Source organism: Ranitomeya variabilis, chromosome 1, assembly GCF_051348905.1.
Source record: "Ranitomeya variabilis isolate aRanVar5 chromosome 1, aRanVar5.hap1, whole genome shotgun sequence".
Classification (NCBI taxonomy): domain Eukaryota; kingdom Metazoa; phylum Chordata; class Amphibia; order Anura; family Dendrobatidae; genus Ranitomeya; species Ranitomeya variabilis.
In genome coordinates this window covers 199727695-199745617 of record NC_135232.1, presented here as the reverse complement: position 1 = coordinate 199745617, position 17923 = coordinate 199727695, and the positions used below count along the sequence as shown (strand labels likewise).

General features: G+C 43.7%; 1 protein-coding gene across 4 annotated transcripts in view; it reads left to right on the top strand.

Annotated features, from left to right (window-relative positions):
• The window catches only part of OSBP2 (oxysterol binding protein 2), a 377818-nt gene that overhangs the window by 344823 nt on the left and 15072 nt on the right, over nt 1–17923 (top strand). For all 4 annotated transcript variants that reach the window (XM_077291739.1, XM_077291757.1, XM_077291748.1 and 1 more), the window contains 2 exons: nt 5366–5611; nt 9802–9922. In XM_077291739.1, coding sequence (XP_077147854.1) covers nt 5366–5611; nt 9802–9922 — 367 coding nt within the window. The remainder of the gene's footprint in view (nt 1–5365; nt 5612–9801; nt 9923–17923) is intronic.

Here is a 17923-nt window from a genome sequence, read left to right as displayed (position 1 = left end):
ATCCCAGTGGAGGCCGGGATCCCAGCGGCGGTCTGGATCCCAGCAGGGGCCTGTATCCTAGCGGTGGGGAAGGAGTCCTTGCAGTGTGGGGTTCTTGCGGCGGGGGATTCCCAGCAGCAGGGGGTCCGGCAAAGACCCGCTGATGGTGCTGCGCAAGGGCCTAGTACCACCAGCGGGTGCCATATTAATACCCATCACTTGGGTATTCCAATATGGAGGTCGGCGTACTTCCTGTGCAGCACAGTGGATTGTGGGATTCGAGGACGTCCAGATGGAAGTGGATGACAGACAATTTAAGGTAATTACATAAATAGATATTTCCAGGACTGATGGCTCCAGGGGTGTTCCCGTATGTATGTGCGAGTTGTATTAGTAGCCCTGGATATAGCGGCAGCAAATGCAATCATTGATTGTAGCGGATGGTCGATGTGCCCTGTCCGTGTGCTGCTTCCATATGGTATTGGAGGCGGGGGATCAGTGATACACCATCTGAGCATTCAGAGACATTTATCACTCGCGATTACGCCTTCCCACAGCCCATTTAGCCCAGGAGAGGATACAGAAAAATCAATTAAAGGCTACGTGTCTGCTGATTTTCCACTAAAATTGAAAAAAAACCAAATTCCTCAGAACCATTACTTGCTCATCTTTCTTCAGGATTTTTATGCATCTATTCTGTGAAGCTGCATCTCTCTGTTCCTGTTAGGATATTTCTAAAAGCCTTTATTACATGTTATTTGGTGTTTTCCACCATCGATCTTTATTGGCTCAAAAACAAACTTACAAATTCTGATTTTGTGTAAAATATGTCAGCAGATTCACCTTCCATTCATGCTCTGAGCCCAGACAGTCAAAACAAGCCTTGGCATTGCCAAGCTGGGGTATCTGATTCGTGCTATTTCCAGGTCTGGCTCTGAGCCATCACCTGCTATTTATGAGCCATGGACACAGCAAAAGGATCTTGCTGTTGCCTAAAGTGGTGTCAATTGCTTCTTAATGGATTCAGTGGGGATGAGACATATGAATCAATGGGTCCTATCTGGCTTCTTCTTAAAAATGTTATATTTATTTATTTTAAAATATTACGATCTTATTACTCTTTTATAAATACATTTATTGATATAGCTTTTCTGTAAATGTAATTTACATCAGATTCACCTCTCTAGGACTTGGCTAAGAGTTCATTTTGTAGAGCTCCACGACCACCGATCACCTAGGTTGGGCTACATGGAAATTTTGGGCACAGGTCATGCAACCTTCACATTACGACCTGCAAATTACCGTTGCAAGCAAGTTGCAAAAAAATCCAACAGGTACTGAATTTTTGTGACTTGTTCTATTTTAGCTTACATGGGTGCTCAGATGTCAAAGGGGAGATAAAGGCCAAAGAGGAAGCACTTAAGGACTGCGAGTTGTCCACCATTAATGTAAAGTAATGGATAGAAAATTGAGTACCATATATACTCGAGTATAAGCTGAGATTTTCAGCCCATTTTTTTAGGCTGAAAGTGCCCCTCTCGGCTTATTCTCAAATCATTGTCCCAGGGGGGTGGCGGGGTAGTGGGAGCGGCAGCTGTCACATCATACTCACCTACTCCCGGCGCGGTCCCTGCTTCTCAGATTGTCTCTGATGCCGGCAGCTTGTTCCCGTGTTCAGCGGTCACGTGGTACCGCTCTTTAAAGTAATGAATATGGACGTGACTCTACTCCCATAGGGGTGGAGCGCATATTCATTACTTTAATGAGTGATACCATGTGACCGCTGAACACCGGAACAAGCTTCCGGCACCAGAGACCATCACATCGGAGAAGCAGGGACCGTGCCAGGAGGGTGAGTATGACGGGGAGGGTGAGCCATGCGATATTCACCTGTCCCCGTTCCACCCCTGGGCTGTGTCTTCCGCGTCCTTTGGCTGTGACCTTACCAGAACGGTCACTGCAGAGACCCAGAAGACACAGCGGCACGCGGTGGTGGAACTGGGAAAGGTGAATATCACAAGATCCGGGGGCCTGAGCGACGAGAGGTGAGTATGTCATTTAAAATACATTTTTTTCATCGCAGCAGCATATGGGGCATAATATGCTATGGAGCATCTTATGGGGCCATCACCCTTTGTGCAGCATTATATGGGACATAATCTATGGAGCATCATATGGGGCCATCGACGTTTGTGCAGCATTATATGGGACATAATCTATAGAGCATCATATGGGGCCATCAACCTTAGTGCAGCATTATATGGGACATAATATTCTATAGAGCATCTTATGGGGCCATCATTAACCTTTTGTGCAGCATTATATGGGGCATATTTTAATATGGAGCATCTTATGGGGTCCATCATGAACTTTATGGAGCATTATATGGGGCGTATTTTGTATGAAGCATCTTATTGTACCCATCATGAACTGTATGGAGCATTATATGGGGCTCCTGATTCAATATGGATATTCAAAAACACTTAACCTACTGATGTCTCAATTAATTTTACTTTTATTGGTATCTATTTTTATTTTTGAAATTTACCAGTAGCTGCTGCATTTCCCACCCTAGGCTTATACTCGAGTCATTAAGTTTTCCCAGTTTATTGTGGCAAAATTAGGGGGGTCGGCTTATACTCGGGTCGGCTTATACTCGAGTATATACGGTATATGAAATTCACTTAAAACTAATCTTCTGACACGTCAAAAATCCTCAAATCTCTGTGTGGCTCTGAAAGGGATTGTGAGCTCTATAGTTTTATAAATCGACAAAAGTTCTAGTTTGCAAACATTTATAGGCTATGTTCACATGCTGCATTTTTGCTGCAGGTTGTTTTTGCAGGCAAAACCTGCTCTCTTGGCAGTAAATAACCTTTTTGTGAATTGATAAGATGGCATGTGATTTCTCCAACAGATATTTGCAAGACTGGCAGTGCCCACACAACCCACCGTTACTGTGCACACGTATGCCACCCGTACTTTGCCAGACAATTCTGCATATTTATAGGCATTACTGTTAGATGACCATCTGTTGAAAATATTATCCAACATGAAATCATCTCCACAGATATCTGCTACTGTTGTCATTTGCACTGAACTATTCAAACCCCACTAAGGACAACATCTGCAAGGAGTTTGTATGTTCTCCCCGTGTTTGCGTGGGTTTCCTCCGGGTTCTCCGGTTTCCTCCCACATTCCAAAGACATACTGATAAGGAATTTAGATTGTGAGCCCCATCGGGGACAGCGATGATAATGTGTGCAAACTGTGAAGCGCTGCGGAATATGTTAGCACTATATAAAACTATAGATTATTATAAAGATTATTAACTATTGGTCATTAAGGTCAGGTCTTTGTTAATCTTGATTAAACCTAATCTGTGTACTAAACGCTGAAACTCAGAACAGGGGACCAGAGTCTCTGATCCTCCCAACTATAAGACTGCAGCTACGAGGGAGCATTTTGAATAAAGAGGCGGTCCAGCATCAGCATGGCGCTCTATTAAGTGTATGGCGCTCCTAGCTGGTGTCTTGTTGCTGGGAGCACGAGGGTCTCACATTCTGAAAATAAGTGAGGGTCTGAGCAGGTCTCGGGTTGGAAATCTCCTTCAAGTTATCTTACAATACATGTGCAGTTGGATTTTCTTGCAGTAGTGGTGATATTTATCTAATCTAATTTCCATAGCCTTTTCTTAATTCACCATTCATTGATCTCAGTGTTGTTTTTTTTTAGGTAAATTATGGTTCTTGTCAAAAGGGGGGAAAAAAACAAACGTGGAGTTTGGCAACAATGTGTGGCTCATAGAAAATAATAAGGTCCATCATCTGATTTAACCCCTTAGTGACCAGGCCAAATTTTTTCAATCTGACCATTGTCACTTTATGTAGTAATAACTCTGAAATACTTCAAGGTATCCCAGTGATTCTGAGATTGTTTTTTTTTGTGGCACATTATAATTTAGATAATGGTAAACTTAGGTTGATTTTTTGTTGTGTTTATTTATAAAAAATATGAGAAATTTGATAACAAATTTTTTAAAAATTAGCAATTTTCAAACTTTGAATGATTAATCATCCCTTTAATCCAGACAGTCATACCACAGAAAAACATTAATAAATAACATTTCCCTCATGTCGGCTTTACATCAGCACCATTTGTAAAATGTATTTTATTCTGTTAGCATTTTAGGAGGTTTTAAAAATTTTGCTGCGATTTTTCCTTTTTCCAAGGAAATTTACAAAATTAATTTTTTTAGGAACCTATCCAGGTTTGGAATGACTTTAGGGGTCTTATATATTGTAAACCCCACCAAACGTGATGCAATTTTAAAAACCGCACCCCCTGATATATTAAAAACTGCAGTCAGGTAGTTTATTTACTCTTCAGGTGCTTTTCAGGAATTAATACAAAGTGACATGACAGGAATGAAAGAGTGTATTTTTACCAGTTCCAGTACCAGCAATAGGGGAAAAAAAAAGCTAAAAAATGACCAGGCATTTTCTTTGTTTTATAAGTGGCGAGCTTCTTCCCAGCAGAAATCACCTGAAGAATGGACCGTATATGTTACTTCTTTTAAATGCTTGATATCTTTTAAGATCCTGAAGCATTTAAAATTAAATCAATAGTTTGGACATATGAACCGCACTTTGTTTTTACATAGAAATTATTATGTTCGTGTTTTTTGGCTTTTTGATGGAGTGTTCCATGCAAAAAATAGCAGGAAAAGACAGTGTGAACAAACCTCAAAGGGTAAAAATTAGTTGGCTACCGCCATACATATCTTCCATGAGAAATAAAAGATTGGACATGTTGAAACCCAAAATGCCTGGTCTCCTTTCCCTCCAACATTTTTGTGAGCAGAGCATTTAAAAACAAACATGCAAATTAGATGGTCAGCCAGTCTCAATAAAACTTCATGTAATGTATATGGCCAACTTAGGAAGTGTTGTATGATAGTGCCTAGTGTTCTGTAGTACAGACTGAGGACATTAGCCATGGAAGTGCCAGATGTCTCTATATTTCTTACTTTTCATCTGAAGCTTGTACGTGGCCTCTTTTTTCACCATTATTCTTATTTCTGGATTGAATTTGACCTGTAAACTGAAAAATATAAGTGTGTCTGAACTTTTCCTTATTTCTCTCTCTTGTCATGTCATACTCTATTTCTGGATTCTAGGTTCTCAGCCTGTAAAATGTGTACCCCTGGGTCATATCTGCTATATCTTTGGTGGGTTCTTTCATTATGATCATGTTTTACTTTTAATAGCACAGTGCTTGATTACAGTCATGATGGGCTTCTTGTTAGAGTTGTCAAAACTTGCCACGGGATCTAGATGTTCTCACTATGTGCAGCCATCTCATTTTTTTTCTTTTCTTACCCTAGGTCAATTTCAATGAGCCACTCTCCATGCTGCAGAGACTCACTGAAGACCTGGAATACCATGAGCTGTTGGACAAGGCGGCCAAATGTGAAAATTCCATAGAACAGATGTGCTTTGTTGCAGCCTTCTCCGTGTCTTCCTATTCCACCACAGTCCACCGGACAGCAAAACCATTCAATCCTTTATTAGGAGAAACATTTGAACTTGACAGACTTGAAGATTTGGGATTCAGGTCGATATGTGAACAAGTGAGTAGAATTGGAGATCACTAGGTTTTATGGACAGGTCTTTTCGTGGTCTGGATTCCATGTGCAGACCATAGGGCCAATTGCAGAGAACTCACTGCCTCCTTACAGTATGGTTATGGAACTCTAAACAGATCAGTGGCAATTTATAAATGTTCTGAATTTCTATTATGGAACGTTACATCTTGTAAAATTTCCATGAAACATGATTTTGGCCTAAAATTTTTATCCAGATTGATGTGCACAAATTGCCATTTGATCTTTTGATCTGTTGTTCATTGATCTTTACTTGCTATGCATTACATGTGCCTACATTGTATGTTATTATCTGTGAATTTTCTCCTATACTAGACTCTGTTTCATTGCAATCAATACTGGCTGATAAGAGTTCAGACAATGCAGTGCGGTCCTGCAATGAGCCTGCAGATGAAAAGAAGATACGTTTAATTACTCTAAACGTCCATTTAGCGAGAAGACAGAGCTTCTCAAGTCTATTAAAATCCATGATAGTTGATTTGGAAAACTTAAATCCTAGACACCTTCATTTCTTCTCCAAAAAGCCTTTAGAAAACCATTCTACAGTACGCTTCTACATTGACAGATTAACCTATTTTATCCCAGCTATAGGGAATTACAGAGATTTGTCTCTGCTTCACAGATTTATACCCGAAGCAAAAGGGAAAAATTAAAGTGTGTTACCTGTTCATAAGGTCATTATTAATGGGTGTAGACGACAGTCAGGCCCCTGCCCCTGCCCCATCGCTATCGTTATCGTTGTTAAGCCGCTTACTGCAAATTCTGCTGTCTCACATATGCTGTAGATCAGTTGACTTTGTGGTTCTCTAGCTGGTAAGAAACAACAACTCTCATCATCCTGTGACAGCTGAACACCACTGCAATAGACTTTAACTAGTAACTATTGACCAATTATATTGTTCTGTAGATCAGCAATTTATTTCCTTTTGTCCTTCATTGCGTATTATACACCAGTGGGATAGTTATAGGAACCCTGAATCAAGAAATGAATGTATGAATTATATAAGAAATATACAGATGTGGCCGAGTTTAATAAATAATGTAAATAATGGTTCATCTTGATAACTTATCACAGAAAGTGATCTCACTTAAGGGGATTTGCATAATTTAACATTGCACAAGCCATTGACTGTTGTAGAGTTAAGCCCCCATATACATTAGAGTAAGGTCAGCCGAACCCACCGATATGGACGGAGTTGGCAGACGGTCTAATGTGTATGGGGGCGCCAACCGACTGATTGTTGGGAAAGATATCGATCAGGCATGTCCAATTTCAAACTGCCGATTGCGTTGTTCTCCAGGAGTGAAGCCGCCAGTATAGACATCTGTCGGTGGCTTTCTCATAGAGAATGCAGTGTCCCTCAGCTGAGCCATTGGTCCTGTGTTTGGGAGAGCCGTAGGAGATGCTTGTCGGCTGATTGATCATCCGAAGCATTGTTTGGCCGATAGCCATCTAATGTGTCTGAAGGGCTTTATATGTCAAATTACAATTTCTTGTGCTGTGATATATCACTGCTGTTATCTGTGTTAAGGTCAACTTGCTTAGATGCCCTCAATGTTTGGTAAGCCACCCATACACTTTAGATAGTAGTTGGCCGAAAGATGGACCAGCCGACAGCCAACTCCCCTGACTCTGTCATACTAATGAGCTCTCAGCTGGCCAATTGTTCCTATGTTCGCTAAGAGAAACCTCTGCCAGAATTCTATCAGGCCATGTTCCTACATACTGTAGCCTAAATACTGCATTTTTTCAGCTGCATATTTTTGTGTAGAACATCTGCTGCGTTTAATTATCAAGCAACTTGGATATGATTTCATGAAAATTCATGCACACTGTTCGTCTGAAGAAGCTGTTGAACTGTGTGGATTTGGTGCATTTTTTTCTCTATAGGTTTCTATGGGGAGCCTGATAAAAACTCAGTTGCATTTTTAAGTGCAGAATCAAAGCTTTTCTGTACTTAAAAAAACGTAAAACTACTGCACCAAAAACCCGTCAAATGAAGGGAAAAACTCAGCAAAAGGCTGAAAAGGTTTATTTTTATACGGTATTTCTCAGTTACATGTATTTTTTTAAGGCAATTTGTCATAAAAAAAAAATTCAACAATTAAAATAATGTATAGTATTAGTGCCCGATTCATCAAGACCGGTGTTGTTCACGCCAGTCTTGATCAGTAGTTGTTCTGGAGTCAGACACTCCTGATTCATGAATCAGGAGAGTTGGAAGAGTCGTGTGCATCTCCGTGTGTTTCTCGCCACTAATCCTACTCTAGTCCCTGCTGATGTAAAATTTGTGGAATAGCGAACGCCGCCACCCATCATGAGTTTGATCGTGGTTGCCACATCCTCGCCCCACCCACTTTATAGGGAGCTGGGCAAAAGTGGTGTGAGAGTGCCGAAAGTCGCAAAACTTAAGTGCAGCCTTGAGCTGTGCCAAAATTGTGCGACTTTTCAATATATCAGCATAAAAGTTTTGATGAATAAGGCCCTTTTTAATTTATTTTCTTATATATTTTAAAACATTGTAATGGTATTAAATATGAAACATTCTTTAAAATGTTTTGATATTTTCACTCTTTAAACACTGTTGACGGGATCTGGTCGCATGTGTCTGACGTCAATCTTCCCCTCCCCTTCTGGGTGTTTGCAAAAGGATAAGGGAGGATGAAGTTTAGGATCACAGTGCAGCGCCATTTTGCTGGTGACTGTAATGTGATACTGAGATGTGGACAGTGTCACCGAGGATAGCTAGCAGTGCCAATCTGACTTTTCTGCTAAATGAAGTTGAAATTGAAATGGCGCCCCTTCCCCACATAGCGAGACCTTTATGGACCATGCTTTGAACACTGGGGAACAGACATGCTAGAACAGAAAAGGAGTCTTTCCCAAACTGTTCTCACAATGTCAAAGTAGGAAGCATACAATTGTCCAAAATGTGGTGGTATGCTGAAACCTAAAGATTTCCATTCACTGGCCCAGACCAAGTCCTGAAAAGACACCCCCATAGCATTATCTATGCTCCACCAAACTTTACAGTTGGCGCAATGCAGTCAGACAGGTAACCTTTTCTTGGCATTCCCAAAGCCCAGACTTGTCCATCAGACTTGCCTAATAGAGAAGTGTGATTTGTCACTCCTCAGCATGTTTCCACTGCTCCGGAGTACCTTGTCGGTGTGCTTTACACTTCATGTGACACTTTGCATTGTACTTGGTGATGAAAGGATTACATGCAACTGCTCGACCATGGAAACCCACACTATGAAGCCCCATGTGTACAGTCTATGTAATGGTAAATGATAGAGGACATGTTATCTCACAATTAATTGTGAGATATCGAAGCACATACATTTCACAAACTGACTTGTTACAATGGTGACCTCCTATTTCAGTGCTGTGCTCGAATTCCGTGATCTTTTTACAACCACCCATTCTTTCACCCTGCATGGCTGGGTGCTTGATTTTTTGTTTTTTTTTTTACACCTGTGGCAATGGGAATGAATAAATGAATAAAAAAATGAATTTGATTATTTGTATAAAGATACACAGTGAAATGAGAAAAATCAAGATTACTTACCAGAATTATTAATTTATTAACAAAGATTACTTGTTGTTCCCCCTAAAGTTGCACAGAGAATACAAATCCTAGACACGACCACGACATGCCTATCATGACAGTCATCCAGGTCTTCCTTTGGGAACCCCTGCTAATGATGAGCTGATATTGATTGGGGAAGTTGCAGTCAGCAATACATTCAATGAAAGGCCATCTACGTGGTACAACGATGCTCTCGGTCCACCAGAGCCGGGTATAGGGTTTGTGGAGAGGAGTCGTTCTGATGAGTCAATTGCATATAAAAAAAACCTTTTTTTTCCCAGAATCATTATATGCAGCCATTAAGTGGACAGTAGTGTTAAAATAATATAATGTACAATCAGTATAGTAAAAAAAAAATTAACGGCTGTCATGGTTATTTTACATTTTAATACAAATTAATAGTGAGAGCAGAACTGTGTAATTCGATGTGAAGTATGTAAAATTCATTAATTACTCAAATCAAAGAGGCAGATTTGTTTGGTCCGGTGCTGCAGGTCTTCACTGTAATGTGAATTTTTTAAAAGGTTCTAGATGAAATAATGTTTTTTATGTTTTCATTATCAGGTCAGTCATCACCCACCAGCCGCAGCTCATCATGTGTACTCCAAGAATGGCTGGAGTCTATGGCAGGAAATCACCATTGCCAGTAAATTCAGGGGCAAATATCTCTCTATTATGCCATTAGGTAAGGCTAAAGAAACTCACACTCTGGTGAGAGGTAGAAAACTACACACACCGCTAAGTATGTCAAGGTGCAAATTTTGTAGTGTTGTTGAATGGTATCTAATGTGGCTGCAGTGTACACCTGAAAGATAGTCCTAGTCAAGTAATTGATAATAGAAAGAAATACTGTATCATTTTCAATAGAAATTAACGAAGTATTGCCATTTCAAAAACTGTTAAAATATTGCTAGGAAATTATATCACTTTAAATTAACTACAAACTTGAGAATAAAGTGGGTCCTTCAGTGCCTTTCTGCTCACAAAAGGGCCGTAGCACTGAAGCAGAACTGCAGTTATGTCTAAGGATCATTAGCAGTTCTATTATTATTATTTATTTATATAGCACCATTAATTCCATGGTGCTGTACATTAGAGGGGGTTACATAAAAATACAAATATCACTTACAGTTAACAAAACTAACAATGGCAGACTGGTACAGAGGGAAGAGGACCCTGTCCTTGCGGGCTTACATTCTACAGGATTATGGAGAAGAAGACAGTAGGTCAGGGGTTGCACTAGCTCCGTTGGTGTTGAGGTGGCCGTGTGGTCATTACAGGTTGTAAGCTTTTTTGAAGAGATGGGTTTTCAGGTTCTGTTTGAAGGATCCAAATGTGGTAGATAAGCAGACGTGTTGGGACACAGAAATCAAGATGATGGGAGATATTCGGGAGAAGTCTTGGAGGCAACTTGGTGAGGAGCGAATAAGCGTGGAAGAGAGAAGTTGTTCTTGGGAGGACCGGAGATCACATGAGGGAAGATATTGAGAGATTAGTTCGGAAATATATGGAGGAGAAAGGTTATGGATGGCTTTGTAGTTAGTATTAGTAGTTTAAACTGGATATGCTGGGAAATTGGGAGCCTGAGAAGGGATTTGCAAACAGGGGAAGCAGGGGTGTAGCGAGGAGAGAGATAAGTTGGGCAGCAGAATTATGGACGGACTGGAGGGGTGCGAGAGTGTTAGAAGGTAGGCCACAAAGGAGAATGTTGCAGTAGTCGAGGTGGGAGATGATTAGGGCATGCACAAGCATTTTGGAAGAGTGAGAATTGAGGAAAGGACGGATTCTGGAAATATTTTTGAGCTGGAGGTGACAGGAGGTGGCTAGAGCTTGGATGTGCGGTTTGAAGGACAGCACAGAGTCAAGGGTTACTCTGAGGCAGCGGATTACCAGGATAGGGGAAAGTGAATTCATTTATTGTGATAGATAGATAAGGTAGGGAAGGTGTGCGAGATGGAGGAAAGATAAGTAGTTCAGATATGTCCACATTGAGTTTGAGGAAGCGAGAGGAGAAGGAGGATATGGCTGATAGACACTCTGGGATTCTGGAGAGCAGAGAGGTGACATCTGGGCCAGAGAGGTCGATCTGAGTGTCATCAGCATATAGATGGTACTGCAAGCCATAGGACTTTATGAGTTGTCCCAGGCCAAGGGTATAGATTGAGAAGAGAAGGGGTCCTAGGACAGAGCCTTGAGGGACACCAACAGAGAGGGGGTGAGATGAAGAGGTAGTATGGGAGTAGGAAATGCTAAATGTGCGGTTAGTAAGGTATGAGGAGATCCAGGATAGGGCAAGGTTTTTGACACCAAAGTTAGAGAGGATCTGTAGTAGGAGGCAGTGGTCAACTGTGTCGAAGGTAGAGGACAAGTCTAGAAGGAGGAGTATAGAGAATTGTCTGTCAGCTTTGGCTGTAAGTAAGTCGTTCGTAAGTTTGGTCAGGGCAGTCTCAGTGGAATGGTGGGGACGGAAGCCATATTGTAGGTTATCGAAGAGCGAGTTAGATGCAGAGTGAGAGGAAAGTTCAGCGTGGACATACTGCTCAAGGAGTTTGGAAGCAAAGATATGGGACGATAGCTGGACATAACGCTCGGGTCAAGGGAAGGCTTTTTGAGGATAGGTGTGATTGTGGCATGTTTGAAAGCAGAGGGGAAGGTACCTGAAATTAGTGATAGATTGAAGAGATGGGCTAGGGATGGGATAAGTGTAGTGGTGAGGTTGGGGAGGAGGTGGGGATGGGGTCAAGTGCACAAGTGGTGAGGTGTGATTTGGAGAGAAGATGAGCAAGCTGTCCTTCAGTGATTTTGGAGAGGGAAGTTATGGGGTTAGGGCATTGGTCTGGCACACAAAGGGGTTGTGGTGGTACAACAAAGACTTGCCTTGTTTGGTCTATCTTATTTTTGAAGTGCATGGCAAAGTCTTCGGCAGAAATCCCAAAATGAAGAAAAATAGCAGCAACACTCCAAATGTTGGTGAAAAAAATCCTTAGTCCTTTATTTTACAAAGAATTGCATGGACAAGGGTATGCGGGCAAGGACAAGTGCAGATTATGCAGAAAAGAGAAACAGGACGACGGCCGTTTCACGTTATTCATGCTTCCACGGGTCCAGATCCTTGGCAGAGATTAGGGAAGTCAGAGGGGGCAGAGGTGGGTGGAGGAGGGAGTTAAAAGTGTTGAACAACTGTTTGGGGTTGTGGGATAAGGAAAATACAAGGGATGTAAAGTAGGCCTATTTAGCAGAGGTGAGAGCTGATTTGAATGCGAGTGTTGCTTGTTTGAGTGCAGCGAAATCATCTTGCAAATGCGTTTTCTTCCAACGCCATTCTGCAATTCTGGATACTTGCCGAAGCTTTTTAGCCCCTTCCCGACCCATGACGCCTATGTGGCGTCATGGAATGATCGCATCCCTGCAGATCGGGTGAAAGGGTTAATTCCTATTTTACCCGATCTGCAGGGAGAGGGGGAGTTGTACTTCAGCCTAGGGGGGGTGGCTTTGCCCCCACGTGGCTACGATCGCTCTGATTGGCTGTTGAAAGTGCAACAGCCAATCAGAGCAATTTGCAATATTTCACCTATGAAAATGGTGAAATATTGCAATCCAGCCATGGCCGATGCTGCAATAGCATCTGCCATGGCTGGAAATCATGTACTGGCCCCCCCCACCGCCCCCGATCTCCTCCCCAGTCGTCCGTTATGTGGCCCGGTCCTCTCCGTCCCCCTGTTCGCTCCCCCGTGCTCCTGTCCGCTCCCCCGTGCTCCTGTCCGCTCCCCCCGTCCTCCGATCCCCCCCCTGTGCTCCGATCCACCCCCCCACCACCCCCTCATACTTACCGATCCTCCCGGTGTCCGGCCGTCTCCTCGCTGGGCGCCGCCATCTTGGAAAATGGCGGGCGCATGCTCAGTACGCCCGCCGAATCTGCAGGCTGGCAGATTCGTTACAGGTACATTTTGATCGCTGTGGTAGGTTCTACCACAGCGATCAAAATAAAAAAATAATAAATAAACCCCCCCCTTTATCACCCCCATAGGTAGGGACAATAATAAAATAAAGAAAATATTTTTTTTTCTTTTACCACTAGGGTTAGGGTTAGAACTAGGGGTAGGGTTAGGGGTAGGGTTAGGGTTACGGGTAGGGTTAGGGGTAGGGTTATGGCATGTGCACACAGAGCGGATCGGCCGCGGATCCGCAGCGGATCGGCCGCGGATCCGCAGCGGATCGGCCGCGGATCGCAGCGGATCCGCAGCGGATCGGCCGCGGATCGCAGCGGATCCGCAGCGGATCGGCCGCGGATCCGCAGCGGATCGGCCGCGGATCTGCAGCGGATCGGCCGCGGATCCGCAGCGGATCGGCCGCGGATCCGCAGTGGATCCGCAGCGGATTGGCCGCGGATCCGCAGTGGATCGGCAGCGGATTGGCCGCGGATCCGCAGCGGATCGGCCGCGGATCCGCAGCGGATCGGCAGCGGATCGGCAGCGGATCCGCAGCAGATTGGCCGCGGATCCGCAGCGGATTGGCCGCGGATCTGCAGCGGATCGGCCGCGGATCCGCAGCGGATCGGCAGCGGATCCGCAGCGGATTGGCCGCGGATCCGCAGCGGATTGGCCGCGGATCTGCAGCGGATCCGCAGCGGATTGGCCGCGGATCCGCAGCGGATTGGCCGCGGATCCGCAGCGGATTGGCAGCGGATTGGCCGCGGATCCGCAGCGGATCCGCAGCGGATTGGCCGCGGATCTGCAGCGGATTGGCCGCGGATCTGCAGCGGATTGGCAGCGGATTGGCCGCGGATCCGCAGCGGATTGGCAGCGGATTGGCCGCGGATCCGCAGCGGATTGGCCGCTGCGAATTCGAAGCAGTTTTCCATCAGGTTTACAGTACCATGTACACCTAAGGAAAACCAAATCTGCTGTGCCCATGGTGCGGAAAATTCCGTGCAGAAACGCTGCATTGTATTTTCCGCAGCATGTCAATTCTTTGTGCGGATTCCGCAGCGGTTTACACCTGTTCCTCAATAGGAATCTGCAGGTGAAATCCGCACAAAAAAACACTGGAAATCTGCTGTAAATCCGCAGGCAAAACGCAGTGCCTTTTACCTGCAGATTTTTCAAAAATCGTGCGGAAAAATCTCACACGAATCCGCAACGTGGGCACATACCCTTAGGGTTAGGGTTGGAATTAGGGCTAGGGTTGGAAATAGGGTTAAGAATAGGCTTGTGGTTAGGGTTACGGATAGGGTTAGGGGTGTGTTGGGGTTACAGTTGTGGTTAGGGTTGGGATTAGGGTTACGGTTGGGATTAGGGTTAGGATTAGGGTTGGAATTAGGGTTACGGTTGTGTTGTGTTGCGGTTAGGGTTGTGGTTAGGGGTGTGTTGGGGTTAGGGTTGTGATTAGGGTTATGGCTACAGTTGGGATTAGGATTAGGGGTGTGTTGGGGTAAGTGTTGAAGTTAGAATTGAGGGGTTTCCACTGTTTTAGGCACATCAGGGGTCTCCAAACGCAACATGGCGCCACCATTGATTCCAGCCAATCTTGCGTTCAAAAAGTCAAATGGTGCTCCCGCCCTTCCAAGCCCCGACGTGCGCCCAAACAGTGGTTTACCCCCACATTTGGGGTACCAGCGTACTCAGGACAAACTGGGCAACAACTGTTGGGGTCCAATTTCTCCTGTTACCCTTGCAAAAATAAAAAATTACTTGCTAAAACATAATTTTTGAGGAAAGAACAATTATTTTTTATTTTCACGGCTCTGCGTTATAAACTTCTGTGAAGCACTTGGGGGTTGAAAGTGCTCACCACACATCTAGATAAGTTCCTTCGGGGGTCTAGTTTCCAAAATGGGGTCACTTGTGGGGTGTTTCTACTGTTTAGGCACATCAGGGGCTCTGCAAATGCAATGTGACGCCCGCAGACCATTCCATCAAAGTCTGCATTTCAAATGTCACTACTTCCCTTCCGAGCCCTGACGTGTGCCCAAACAGTGGTTTACCCCCACATATGGGGTATCAGCGTACTCACAACAAACTGGGCAACAAATATTGGGGTCCAAATTCTCCTGTTACCCTTGTGAACATAAAAAATTGCTTGCTAAAACATCTTTTTTGAGGAAAGAAAAATGATTTTTTATTTTCACGGCTCTGCGTTGTAAACTTCTGTGAAGCACTTGGGGGTTGAACGTGCTCACCACACATCTAGATAAGTTCCTTGGGGGGTCTAGTTTCCAAAATGGGGTCACTTGTGGGGGGTTTCTACTGTTTAGGCATATCAGGGGCTCTGCAAACGTAACATGATGCCCGCAGACCATTCCATCAAAGTCTGCATTCCAAAACGTCACTACTTCCCTTCCGAGCCCCGGCGTGTGCCCAAACAGTGGTTTACCCCCACATATGGGGTATCAGCGTACTCAGGAGAAACTGGACAACAACTTTTGGGGTCCAATTTCTCCTGTTACTCTTGCAAAAATAAAAAAATTCTGGGCTAAAAAAATATTTTTGAGGAAAGGAAACACATTTTTTATTTTCACGGCTCTGCGTTATAAACTTCTGTGAAGCACTTGGGGGTTCAAAGTGCTCACTACACATCTAGATAAGTTCCCTTGGGGGTCTAGTTTCCAAAATGGAGTCAATTGTGGGGAGTTCCTACTGTTTAGGCACATCATGGGCTCTGCAAACGCAACCTGACGCCCGCAGAGCATTCCATCAAAGTCTGCATTTCAAAACGTCACTACTTCCCTTCCGAACCCCGACGTGTGCCAAAACAGTGGTTTACCCCCACATATGGGGTATCATCGTACTCAGGAGAAACTGGAAAACAACTTTTGGGGTCCAATTTCTCCTATTACCCTTGGGAAAATAAAAAATTGTGGGCTAAAAAATCATTTTTGAGAAAAGAAAAATTATTTTTTATTTTCATGGCTCTGCGTTATAAACTTCTGTGAAGCACTTGGGGGTTCAAAGTGCTCACCACACATCTAGATTAGTTCCTTGGGAGGTCTAGTTTCCAAAATGGGGCCACTTGTGCGGGAGCTCCAATGTTTAGGCACACAGGGGCTCTCCAAACGCGACATGGTGTCCGCTAATGATTGGAGCTAATTTTCCATTCAAAAAGCCAAATGGCGTGCCTTCCCTTCCGAGCCCTGCCGTGCGCCCAAACAGTGGTTTACCCCCACATATGGGGTATCATCGTACTCAGGACAAACTGGACAACAACATTTGGAGTCCAATTTCTCCTATTACCCTTGGGAAAATAAAAAATTCTGGGCTAAAAATCATTTTTGAGGAAAGAAAAATTATTTTTTTATTTTCACGGCTCTGCGTTATAAACTTCTGTGAAGCACCTGGGGGTTATAAGTGTTTACTATGCATCTAGATAAGTTCCTTGGGGGGTCTAGTTTCCAAAATGGGGTCACTTGTAGGGGAGCTCCAATGTTTAGGCACACAGGGGCTCTCCAAACGCGACACGGTGTCCGCTAACGATTGGAGCTAATTTTCCATTCAAAAAGTCAAATGGCACGCCTCCCCTTCCGAGCCTTGCCGTGCACCCAAACAGTGGTTTACCCCCACATATGAGGTATCGGCATACTCAGGAGAAATTGCCCAACAAATTTTAGGATCCATTTTATCCTGTTGCCCATGTGAAAATGAAAGAATTGAGGCTAAAAGAAATTTTGTGTGAAAAAAAAGTACTTTTTCATTTTTGCGGATCAATTTGTGAAGCACCTGGGGGTTTAAAGTGCTCACTATGCCTCTAGATGAGTTCCTTGGGGGGTCTACTTTCCAAAATGGGGTCACTTGTGGAGGAGCTCCAATGTTTAGGCACACAGGGGCTTTCCAAACGCGACATGGTGTCCGCTAACGATGGAGATAATTTTTCATTCAAAAAGTCAAATGGCGCTCCTTCCCTTCCGAGCCTTACCATGTGCCCAAACAGTGGTTTACCCCCACATGTGAGGTATTGGTGTACTCAGGAGAAATTGCCCAACAAAATTTAGGATCCATTTTATCCTGTTGCCCATGTGAAAATGAAAAAATTGAGGCTAAAATAATTTTTTCGTGAAAAAAAAGTACTTTTTCATTTTTACGGATCAATTTGTGAAGCACCTGGGGGTTTAAAGTGCTCACTATGCTTCTAGATAAGTTCCTTGGGGGGTCTAGTTTCCAAAATGGGGTCACTTGTGGGGGAGCTCCAATGTTTAGGCACACGGGGGCTCTCCAAACGCGACATGGTGTCCGCTAAAGATTGGAGCCAATTTTTCATTGAAAAAGTCAAATGGCGCTCCTTCCCTTCCGAGCCCTGCCGTGCGCCCAAACAGTGGTTTACCCCCACATATGAGGTATCATCGTACTCAGGACAAATTGGACAACAACGTCCGTGGTCCAGTTTCTCCTTTTACCCTTGGGAAAATAAAAATTTTTTTGCTAAAATATCATTTTTGTGACTAAAAAGTTAAATGTTCATTTTTTACTTCCATGTTGCTTCTGCTGCTGTGAAACACCTGAAGGGTTAATAAACTTCTTGAATGTGGTTTTGAGCACCTTGAGGGGTGCAGTTTTTAGAATGGTGTCACTTTTGGGTATTTTCAGCCATATAGAACCCTCAAACTGACTTCAAATGTGAGGTGATCCCTAAAAAAAATGGTTTTGTAAATTTTGTTGTAAAAATGAGAAATCACTGGTCAAATTTTAACCCTTAT